Here is a 12,420-nt window from a genome sequence, read left to right as displayed (position 1 = left end):
AGTTATCTACAAATGTATTGAATCACTAGACGGTAGCACAAATTAGGAAGTAGATTACGCTGAAGCAGTGCGGCAGACTACCAGGATTATCCTGCATATTCTAAATCTTAAACTAAGCTAGATCAATTCTGCTTAGCCGTTTTGTTAAGGGAACACATTTCTTCATTTCCCCCCTGCTAAAAAAGCATCCACACCACCAAGACACAGCTCATCACGGTCTGCTAAAAATTAGTGCAACTACAGGCCCTTCTCTTCGCATTGTAGGATACCAAAGATTTTTAAGTCGGATGGAGGAGCATGAAGGACCAGTATTTCGGTTAAATGCAAGCTAGTGCCTACTATAGCCCGAGTGTACTCCCGTCATTTTAAATCAGTTGTGGTACAATACAGTTTAGAAAATAACTAGATGAAGATCAATTTAGAAAATTCAAGGTTTTATTTAAAAACAGACCAATAAAATAACGTCCTTGGATAAACAGTTTTAACAGAGTGGCAACAGATTTGAATGTTCAATTAACCCAACTCAAAACATACATTTTTCTAATAACCTTGTTCAAAGTGCCTTCACATTTCATAGTTTTAATTTTTATCCAAGCATGAAATGTTGAAACACTGCAATGAGTATGTTCAACAACATGTAATGAACATAATGACGCCAATAAAATGCCCCAAATATTAAAATGGATTAACATAACCTACACAAACAGAATTATGCAAAAAGAGCTTTTAATATCACTTTTCATCGTTTAGTTAAAACGAACAGAAAACGAGCATTTATCTTCTTTTACCGCTTTATTAGATTTTCATACTCTGGTAACTTATGCATAACTCTTAAAACTGCGATAGTCATAAGTACCAATTACTTGCAGTGGGGGGAAAAAGGCAGAGAAATGATTTGTTAACTACGTCCACAGGTTAGTATTTTGAGCCACAAAATAAAAATAGTGGGGCAACGAGTTACTTAAAAGGAAGGGTTTTAATAGGATTTATATTACTGATGAAATCAATAAAAAGCAGATAGTTCAAAACTGTAAAGGCTCCTTCCTCAGCCCCCACTGACGTTTACAAAAGCAGTGATCTGGAAGACCAGAATAACTGAGCTTGTTTAGACCAAACATATTTGTGTACCTATTTACCAGGTTCTAAATAACTGTGCCTCACAGCAACGTACTTCCTGAAATATTTAATGTGTTCCTCAAGGAAAACATGTTGAATGGTTGATCATGTGACCCAAATATGTCGAAGGACATGCAGTGCATTTACACAGCCTCCTAACAAACTGAGCAGGAATGAACAAACCACCGCAGTAATAAGGCCCACAATATGTCAACATCTTGTTCAAGTAAATATCGAACATTTAAAGCTGCAAAGGGGGTTGCAAGTGGCACTCTTGCTCTTGTCAGACACATTAAAAATCGTTGCAAATATTTCGGTGTACAAAGGCTTGTTCGGGACTCCCTAGTAATGTGCAAAGTTTACCAACACAAATTTCTCTAGCTAAGAAATCGAGTAATTTGGGGAAAATGGTATTCTTATATATGCCAGTTTATTATGCCATTACCAATAGAAGGTTAAATTCAGCCAGGTCAACTTGTTCTGCAGAATCAGTGTTTTATGCAGCTTCGGTCGAAACCGTGTATAACTAAATAGGAAAAGAAACGTGATACAGCAGAACATTTGAAAATGACTGGTTTTAAAATCATGCATGTCAAGGCTGTACATGTATTGGTATAATAAAATTAGTTTTAACACAGGAAATGGTATGGAAGTAAGAATAGCAAGAATTATATTTACAATAAAGACTCAGTTTTGAAAAAACAAAGCTAGCACCACAATGTTTTGCACTAAAGTGCTAAAGGAGGTAACTTATTCCCTGCAGGGCGAGTGCTATTTCTGACATGTATTGCAATGTGTAAATTTCATTATTTGTTGAGATGCCATTTGGTTCATTCGTCTACAGAAAATGCATTCCTTCTAGTTTATACACGTTTAACTAACATTCGAATTAATGAACTATACATAATGTTACATAGTTTACAATTTATGAAAAAGATGCTTGAAAGAATATTTACAAACTCACCTTGAATGTAAGGTGAGATGCTAAGAGAGTCAGTTAAGACATGTCATGTTACACCTGGTCATGGTCCGCGTGGGCTCAATTAATTAGGAAGAAAATTACAAAATAAAAAACATCGAAATGACAGCACTTGGTTCCAGCGAAATTTCCCGTCTCTTCCGGCTGTCCTGTGAAACCATATTTTCCAAAGCACGTTTGTGTGGACCGCTGTATTACTTGTTTTATGTTCCTTTGTGATGGCTGCAATGTTCAACACCTGTTCCCTTTTCTTCCGACGGAATTGTAGGCTTGTGTGTCCCTTCTGCTACGTGGTACCGGTCAACCATTACCACTTCTCTTCAATGATAACCACAGGGAATTAGTTGTCCATTTTCCCAACACGCTATAAATCAGGAAAACGACTTGGGTCCTCTTTGTAATCTTCAGGTACCGTAAAGATGGATGCGTCAAACTCATCATAGCGGAACTCTTGAAAAGTCACTGTGGCAGTGATGGTTGGAAACACGGGGATGTCTAGACAGATTGCAAAAGAAAGCGAAAGAATGAGACAAGGACTCCAAAAACAGGAATCAGGCTATCGTGTAAACACACTGTTACTAATGGAAGCGAGCAGGAGTAACTCTTTCAATTATAACAACATTAAGCACAATAAAATTAAGATTAGAGTGGAAGAGGAAGTGAGGGAGGGCCTACTGTGCACATTACGGCTCCATACACCTTCAATTCACAATAAATTGCAATGGGGTATTGCGCTGAAACTCTCTAAATGTTACTGCAGACAAACGAATAACGAAGACAGTTTGTTTACCTCATACAGCTAAACGTCAATCTACAAGAGAAAAACAATACTATCAACACACATGGGTATTCATCCTCCGGACCAGCTACTCAAAACGCCTTTAATACAGAACCAGAATTTACTAATGCAACTTTATTTACAACATAGTGGTTCATGCAGAGTAAAGCCTCTGGCAGACCAGTGCCAGTCGAATTTTGGCACAATGCGACCATATTCAGCAGAGTAACATGTTAGTTTCTCCAAGGATGACAAAGTCTTGTATCTAGTTTTTTTAATGGCATTTCTCTACATCATTCTTACTTCTGGGATCTACTAGCTTTTTTAGCGGACTTTCATCAGTGGGGGTAACCACTTACATTATAGCTGTGTAAAAAACAGTAATGGACATGGGTGCACCTGCCTGGGCCCACATCAAATGGGAGGGAGCACGTGCCTAAAATAGAAATTAGAATTCAGACAGACACTTGGTGTCAGTGCACGGCTGCCTATGTTGGAAGAAGAAGATTGCAATTCCCTCTATGGAACTTCTTCCCACATGAACATTACTGCCAAAGATTTGGTATTCGTCAATAGCTACCTGTGTTCTAAAAAACAAAACCCGTGTGGTCCCAGCAAGGACCACAAATAAAGAGGAGACTTCATTGGTGTTCGTTAATAATCCTGGCTTGAGATGACAAACCAACCACAACCTTTCCAAAAGTGAATGTGCCAGGTTTTACATCTATAGGTTTAGCTTAGGCACGTCTTACAGGCCTGGTCCTATTTATAGTAACAATCCTTCACAAGATGCTCCAGAGTCGTCACACTGCAAGACTTTCTAAATGTTACAAGCCCCGACAGAGAAAATAAAAACACGACTATCCTTACAGCCCAAAAATGGCAGAGAGCACAATGACTGGCTGCATCCGACTTACTCAAAAGTAGGGGTTTGAGAGGATTATGGACGGATACTTCCTTCCTTAAACACCAAATACAATTCAGAGCAGGTATACTGGAACCCAGAAAAACTACAGAGTAGGCAAAAAGGAACACTCATGTACATTCTTTTGTGGCTGTCCTTGCATGTAGCTAAACAGGCAAATGTGCAAAGTAGGTTCCAGTCCTTTCTGTCCGTCAGAACGCAGGGAAGTCAAGTCTTATCTCAACCTACAAGTAGGACATGGCCAGGCTTAGAACACTTCAATCAGGAGGCCAAAGAATATAGGAGAATAAAGAACTTAGGGACTGAAGTAGAGTCATTATCTTGCAATACCTTTTGTGCAAATGGGGAACGAACCATTATACATACATTACTTTGATTAAACATTAGGATTATAAAATGTGCCTTCTTTTGCAGAATCCGTTTTTGCTAGCCATACGACTGCACACTTTAGTCCTGCTAACCTTTTATTGTACATCTCTTGAACTCCATATCTGCGGTGACCTGGCCTATTGGCGTGCCCCTTAGTATATTTTGATAATTGGTAGTGACAATTAGGCTGGCAGGAGCACATAGCGGACCCTTAATTGAGATTTATTTTGCCCTCCTCCCTTCCCTCTCGATTTCAATTCAAACCTGTAACATCCGTATTTGGACGTCATAGCGAGGGGTATGACGAGGCATAATACATTAACTGGTTTTATGACGGATTGCAAAGACACTGTTGGATATCAATTGTCTTTTAATGTTTTTCTTTTATTGTACATTTGTGGTCTAATTACTTAGATCGAATAAAGTTTACTCGGACTCTAATCCTGCTAACCAGTTTTAAAGTACTCTCCTCTCTAAACAGGTCAGAATTAGCACACCCCTAATCGTCAGATTTAATTTACTTGTAGTTCCCTAGTATATGGAACCACATGTAAAAAACTAGTTACTTACCTGTACATTATAGTTCTCCAGTATTGATATCTTTCATAGATTCACATGCTTGTATCTTCCCTGTCGACATGGTGGGAGTCTCACGGTAAAAGAATAACCATAGCAGTAAACGAAAAACTGCATAGAAAACCCATAGGGAAGTATATAGTTTGGTAGCTATCACCATCATTATGTGGTCCAAACACCAACCAATCAGCTGCCAGCCCTGAGATCACAATCCCCAGCAGAGCCACAATACCTAAGATTTCCAACGAGACCAAGTGTGAGCCAAGGATGAATCTAGAGATAAAAAGTGGTCTATGCGCTAAAAAACGGGGAGGTGGGCGGGCCGCATGTGAATCTATGAAAGATATCAATACTGGAGAACCATAGTGTACAGGTAAGTAACTAGTATTTTCTCCAGTATTGAATCTTTCATAGATTCACATGCTTGTATCAGAATAGTAAGCAGTGCATACCCAAGCAGCGTTTGTAGGATAGACCCCTTTTTGTAGGGCTCTGCTTCCTATTAATAGAGAATTATAGTGAGTTGTGCTGCTCCAAAGTAAAAAATTATGCATATTTTGCTTGTCACCATGAAATCTGAAACTATCAACAATGTATGCAACAAACATTCTGGTCAAAATATACAATACAAAGGATGAGATGTAACTGTACCTTAGTGAAAGAGGTGCCGTAGAACAGCTTGTCCAACTGCGGTGTCCGCTTTCCACGCTGCATCCAGACAATAATGCCTGGTAAACGTGTGCGCATTTGCCCATGTCGCCGCTCTGCAAATGTTCGGGAGCGACACTCCCGCGAACAATGCGGTGAACGTTGCAATTTTTCTTGTGGAATGAGCTCAAACTCTAGGGTGCAAAAGCTTTCCTGCCTTCTCATGACAAAGTGATGGCCGAGGAAATTCATCTTGAAATGGAAGATCTTGTCAGACCTAAGCCTTTCCTGAGCCCAGCAAAGGCGATAAGCAGTTGATCTGTTTTCCGAAATGATTTTGTTTAGTTAATAAAACATTTGAGACCTCTTCTGATGTCCAAAGTGTGCAGCGATTTCTCAGCTACTGAAGATTGCTTCTTGAAATATGTAGGTAATACAATTGGTTCATGGAGATGGAAAACAGTAGGGACTTTGGGGATACATTTTGGATTTGTCCTGAGAATGACTCTGTCCGATTTGAATTGAAGGAAGTGTTTCGAGACAGAGAACGCCTGGATCTCACTGACTCTTCTGGCAGAAGTGAGGGCGAGTAATAATGCCACTTTCCAAGAGGCGAACTGTAACTCATCCTTGTGAATCGGTTGAAACGGAGGCTTCATTAGACATGACAAAACTACATTGAGCTTCCACGGAATGGACGGCTGCTCAATAGGTGGAAACACTCTGAACAGTCCTTTTAGAAATTCTTTTATGATCCTCTGCGAAACAAACCGATGGATGATTTAGCGTTCTACGATACCTTGATATAGCTGCAAGATGTACTTTTATCGAAGCATGGGATAACCCAGCTTTGGCCAGGTGAAGTAGAAACAGTAGAATTCGCTCCGGCGAGGAGTGAAAAGGATGCAGATGTTGATCAGGACACCAATGGCAAAATCTTTTCCATTTTGCTGTGTACGTTTTATTTGCAGACAGTGCTCGAGAGTTTGCTAATATATCCTTGCAGTCCGAGAGATGTCTAAGGAATAACATTTATGCTCATGAGGTTCCAGGCTGACAAGTTCAGAGAGGTTAGCTGCGGATGAAGAACTTGCCCTTCTCTCATGGAGATCAGGTCTTGTATCAATAGAAACTGTGGTCTGGGATTTACCAACAGCAGAAGGAGTTCCGAGAACCAGAACTGTCTTGGTAAAGCTGAGGCTATTAGAATCAGATGGCACGGTTCCGCTCTCATTTTCCGTAGTATCCTAGGAATGAGAGGAAACGGGGGAAATGCGTATGCAAACATTCCCGTCCAACGGATGTGTAGCGCATTTCCTCACGATCCCTTCTGAGGGAATCGACTTGCAAAATGTTTGCATTTCTTAGTGTGCTGATTTGCAAATAGGTCCAGAGATGGTATACCCTTTAACCTGAATAACCTTAAAAGCGGAGTTTGATTTATCTCCCATTCATGACAGATTGAGGCCGATCTGCTTAGGCGGTCTACTCTCATGTTTTGTACTCCAGGGACATGCTGGACCAGCAGGGAAATGTTGTGTTGTATCATCCTGTTCTAAATCTCTTGGGCTTGCGTTGAGAGATTTTTTGACTTTGTGCCTCCTTGTTTCAGTAAGTAAAACATTCTTGTCGTACTGTCTGTCTGGACTAAAACAGGCGAGTTTTGAATTATGCGTAGGAAGGCTTGCAGGCCCAGGAACACCGCTCTTACCTCGAGCATGCTGATGTGCAATTGGGCTTCTTGCATTGTCCAATGACCCTGCATTTCCAGTTCCTGAAGATGCGCTCCCCGTCCGTTTAACGAGGCATCTGTTGTCATGACATAGCTTGGAGATTGGGGCTCGAACAGTAGACCTTTTGATAAGTTGTCCCTGATGCCCCACAATGACAGAGCTTTTCTGATCTGAGGGTTGATTTAAATTCAATCTTTGAAGGATCCTTGGGCTTGTACTCCTTGCTTATCGAGCAGTTCTTGCAACGGCCGCATGCAAAGTCGACAAATGGGGACTAATGGAATGCAGGATGATATCATTCCCAGCAATGATTTGTAGATTCTCACTGAAGTGAAACTTTTTGCTTTTAATCATGCTGTCAATTCCATTATTTTTTGCGTGCGCTCATCCGAGGGGTACGCTTTTGCGTCCCGAGTTTGTAATTTGGCTCCTAGGAACTGGAGCGACTGCGCTGGAACCAGGAAAGACTTCTCCATGTTGGTTCGCAGTCCTAATTTCTGGATTAAAACCATGCAGCATTCTAGGGCTTGTCGTGCTTCCTTGAACGATGCACCTTTTATAAGCCAGTCGTCCAGATACGGATATAACTGCTGGCCTTGCTGTCTCAAATGCACTGCAACCTGCGCCATGCATTTTGTGAAAACCCTTGGCGCGGATCTGAGGCCGAATGGTAACACCTTGAATTGGTAGTGGCGCCCCACCACTGTGAATCGTAGATACTGCCAGTGTTTGATGTGAATTGGGATGTGAAAATAGGCATCTATGCGATCTAACGATGCCATGTAATCTCCTATGCTCATCATTAGGAGAATCTCTTGTAGCGACTACATACGAAACAAGGTCTTCTTGATATATATGTTCAGGCCTCTCAGATCCCTTACCTGCCTCCATTTGGTGGTCTGCTTCTTCCTTATGAGGAAAAAATGCGAGTAGAATCCTTTCCCTGGCTGTAGAGTTGTAAACTCCTCTATAGCTCCTTTCACAATGAGGGCTAAGACTTCCGCCTTGAGAGCAGAGAGATGATTCTGTTTTCTGTGAATGGGAGGTTGCGGTGGAGGTTTTTGTATAAACTCTAGGGTGTGGACTTGATGTATAATGTCCAACACCTATTTGTCCGACAGCCACTGATGAAAATAGCGAGAGAGGTAATGGATCTGATTGGGGCGTGACATGGTGGACGTCGCCTGAATATCGCCATTGTCTCCTACTGAAGCTCTGTGCCCTTCCCCTTGCGGCAGGCTTTCTTCCATACTGCTGCTGATAAGAGGTGCTAGAGGAGCGAAATTGTTGATTATTTTTGTATTGACTGTATCCCGGTTGATAAGGTTGATACCTGTTGGATTGAAAGGAAGATCTTTGATTAAACCGACCTCTTGATCCTCTTCCACGAAAAGTTTGAACATTTCCTTGCTGCAGAGAGCCTAAGGCTTTTGCAGTATCCGTGTCTGCCTTTATTCCTTGCTACGCCTCATCAATATGCTTTCCGAAAAGGTTCTCAGCATCAAAAGGCATATCCACCATCTTTGCCTGCACTTTTGGCCTGAAAGATGTAGCCTTCAGCACCCTACAGCCATTTGCCTGAATCTAATAGACAAAATGTCCATGGCTATGTCGATGGACTCGGAAGCAGCCCTAGCTCCATCTTGCAGTATTACAGCCGCCTCTTCCTTCTGGTCTTACTGATGATTAACTAAAAGTCCAGCAATGTCCGACCACATCTGTCGGTTGTAACAACTGACAAGTGCCAATGCATTTGTAGCTTTGAAAGAAGCCGCTGCCAACACTGCAAAACGCTTCCCTGCGCCATCCACCTTTTTTCCGTCTTCGTCAGGAGGAACTGACAAGTTAGAGACCGGGTTCTTGGAGAGTCTCTGTGCCGCCTGAATAACTACTCATTCGGGTCCAGGGTGACTGATCAGGCATGCTGGTGATGTTTCGGGGGCACGATACTTCTTTTCGATCCTTGGAACAGATACTGCAACCGTGGCCAGATTTTGCATAATCTTCAGTCCTTCATTCTAAATGTGATCAATGATTGGTATTGTCCTTATTGATTTTCTGAAAGTTTCCTTAAAATCTTATAAAAAGCACTAAGTTTCCTTTACCGGCAAAGGAAGCTCGAATCTTTTGGAAGCTTTCTCTATGAAATCATGGAAGCCACCAATGTCTTCCGGTGGTGAGCTTGCCGGACCTGGCGAAGAAATCACATTGATCCCACTCATTGACTCCAGGGTCATCTTGTATTAATTCTCCTTTCTCAATCTGATCCTCCGTTTCTCTTTCCGCAAAGTCATCCCTAATTGTTATTATTTTCGGGGTATGCACCATTTGCACCTAAGGTGGAGGCTGAACTACTGGAATCTGAACTATCTGCTGTGGTACACTCGTGGTGTTGGTGGCAGGAGTATTGGCAGCTGGAAAACAACGATAATAGTCGTTGACCATATGTCTCAAGTCAGAAACTATGGAAATAGGCATAGATATTGCGTCTTCTCTGGAATTATCGTCGTCCTCCTTCTCATCATATTCATAGGCTTCTTGGAATGTTTCGTACCTTTTGGATCCTTGAACTGGCCGAACTTTAAACAACAGTTCTTCCTGAACTTCTTGGACATCCTCTTCATCTGTCTCCTGGCTTTTAATATGAAGTTGCGATGGGTTATAAGCTACTCCGTATGGTCCTTCATCTTCTGACTCCTGTAAATCCAGTAATTTGGAAGGTGGAAGCGGCGAGATCTTTGTACAAGCCGTAAATTCAGCTATTTTCTTGTCTGTGGAAATCTCTTTATTGTGATAGATCTTGTCCTTGGAGATTTGAAAGCAGTCGTCGATGGTACGCTCCTCGACGAGGTCTGTGCACTCCACGTCGACGGCGCTGTCGACAGTATCGTCGTCCACGATATTTTCGTCGATGTTGATGATGCTGTCGTCGTCCAGATGGTTGTTGACGTAGTCGTTGCTGCGGTCGCCAACGTCTTCGTCGAGACTGAAGAAACCTTGATCTTTGTCGACGTGAGTGACGGAGCTTTTTTCTCTGAAGACTTTTTGAGAGGAGTTTGAGGCAAAGACGACGATGAGTCTTTGCTTTCTCTGTTTTTTGTTTCTTCACCCAACTTTCTCCTCAGACAACTCCCTCTTATGTTTAGAAGAGGAGTGTCCTTCAGATCCCTCATCAGAGTCAGTCTGATGTAGGCTTCTTCCGAAGCCATAATAACAGGCGTGCTTCTCTGTCTTTCAAAGTTTTTGCCGAGAAAATGCAACAGTACTTGCACTCCTTAGGGACGTGCTTAGGGTGAAGGCAGTATAGGCATTCCTTGTGAGGGTCTTCAGAGTATAATCTGGCCTTCTCACAAGATTTACAAGATCTGAAAAGCCTCTTTTTTAGAGCCTTCAGACATGGTGAAGTAAGGGAGGAAAAACAGTACCTCAATCCAAGAACTGTAGAAAGGTCAAAAGTTCACTAAGTAACCAAGAACTGAGCAGAGGCAGGGAGACTCCTTGCACGACGGCGGTTGGAAATTGGAGGTATGGTGACTCTGCTGAGAATTGTGATCTCAGGGCTGGCAGCTGATTGGTTGGTGTTTGGACCACATAATGATGGTGATAGCTACCAAACTATATACTTCCCTATGGGTTTTCTATGCAGTTTTTCTTTTATTGCTATGGTTATTCTTTTACCGTGAGAATCCCACCATGACGACGGGGAAAATGCAAGCATGTGAATCTATAAAAGATTCAATACTGGAGAACCAGGGCTGGTAAATTAAATGCTACTAATGGGCTGCACCCACTCATTATAGCGCCAACAAAAGTAGTACTGTAAAACATGTCTTCAGGAACGTTACTACAGCAGGCGGTGCAATTTTAAAACTGCCATTTGAACCTGGCAAAACAAGTCTTTTGCCAAGCCTAAATCTTCCTGCTTGATAATAAGTCACCTCTAAATACCCATAGGGCAGATCACATGGTATTTAATAAATAGGGCATGTATGTGTAATGTATTACATGTCATGGCAGTGGAAAACCTCCAAAGTTGGCAAGGCTGGCTCTCCCATAGGTTAACACTGGGTTACACTACTGCATTTAATAGGTGCTAAATTCAGTATAGTAGGAATCTAAAATCCAATGTAATGTCCAAGTTGGATTTTATATTACTATTTTGCAAATTATGCTTTTACAAAGCTGTCATTTTTCTGCCCAAGCCCAAAAGGCTTTCCTGCCACCAATGTCCAGCTGTAACCTCGCTCCTGATTGCTCCCCTGCGGTGAGATTTGTATTGCTCCCAGACAGGGAACAACGGGCTCTAAGTGTGGGATAGGGGACTCCTACCATGAAAGGATGGCCTGGGGGCTATGCTCAGCCCCATACTGCACTTCAAAGAATGCCTACCTTGTCAATGGCAGGTTCAGCCTACACCTAGGCCTGCCTCCCCTTTGTCTCTCTAATCAAACAGATGCCAAACCTAGGGGTGGTAGAGAAACTGACCAAAACTGGTGTAAGGGTTGGATAAAGGCTTGCCCTCCAATCATAGGCTGGCAATGGGCATAAAGGTGGACCCCCACAGATCTCTCCTCAGACAACTACTGGACATGTAAAATATCAGAAGGAGGACTGCCCTGCTATCTAAAACCTGAAGGAAGACTGGACCCCAGAAGTGACTCCAAGGGTCAGTTGGCTAACCTCCTGTTTAAGGTACAGAGACACAACAAGCTTCCAGAGGTCTGTCCCCGTACAACTGCCCACCTGACTAGTTCCAATTGGACCTGCCCTGGACCCCACTCCTGGCTTCTGCTGAAATGAGTCTTACTTCCCAAGTTGTGCACCTCCATGACCCTTGGCTAGAGTCTTCTCCTCCTGTCCCCAAACTGCAAGAAGTGGGACTTAGAAACTTTTTGCCAAGTTTATGCCTGGGGAACTTAAAGACCGGGATCACCGCCAAAGCCCCATCCTTCGAATTGCCGATCGACCCGAACTTGCTGATTTGCCCAGCTGAAGGAGATCTGACTTCCAGAAAGATTTTCAAGTCCGAATGAAGAGGGCTTCTTCAGGACTGATGCCGAGCAGCATCCGATTGACGCTGGAGCCTTCCTGGTCATAGACTCCAGACTTCGCCCGCTCTGAGCTTTCCTGCCTTCGCAGATGACCGCTCCAGGACCCCGCACCTCAGCAGCTCGCCATCGAGTCCCACTTCAGATCTAGCTTGCCCCACCGACGACTCGTTGACAACGGCTTTTTCTCTATAAAACTGTCAAAAGTCAGAAGTTAAACTTTTCACCGGAACCTTGTGCTTGTATAC

The 12,420-nt window shown here is 42.6% G+C and overlaps 1 protein-coding gene across 2 annotated transcripts in view; it reads right to left on the bottom strand.

Annotated features, from left to right (window-relative positions):
* Window positions 1-417: 417 nt before the first annotated feature.
* Window positions 418-12,420, bottom strand: part of ANKRD13C (ankyrin repeat domain 13C) — a 394,963-nt gene continuing 382,960 nt past the window's right edge. The window contains exon 13 of one of the 2 annotated variants that reach the window (XM_078668732.1): window positions 418-2,590. In XM_078668732.1, coding sequence (XP_078524858.1) covers window positions 2,460-2,590 — 131 coding nt within the window. In that variant the 3' untranslated portion in view covers window positions 418-2,459. Of the gene's footprint in view, window positions 2,591-2,885; window positions 2,907-12,420 lie in introns of those variants that run through there. The other variant, XM_078668741.1, reaches the window with a different exon arrangement.

The sequence above is a fragment of the Lissotriton helveticus genome, chromosome 1_2 (genome assembly GCF_964261635.1).
Source record: "Lissotriton helveticus chromosome 1_2, aLisHel1.1, whole genome shotgun sequence".
Lineage (NCBI taxonomy): Eukaryota > Metazoa > Chordata > Amphibia > Caudata > Salamandridae > Lissotriton > Lissotriton helveticus.
Note: the sequence above shows the minus strand (reverse complement) of the source record. Positions and strands in the feature narration are given on the sequence as shown.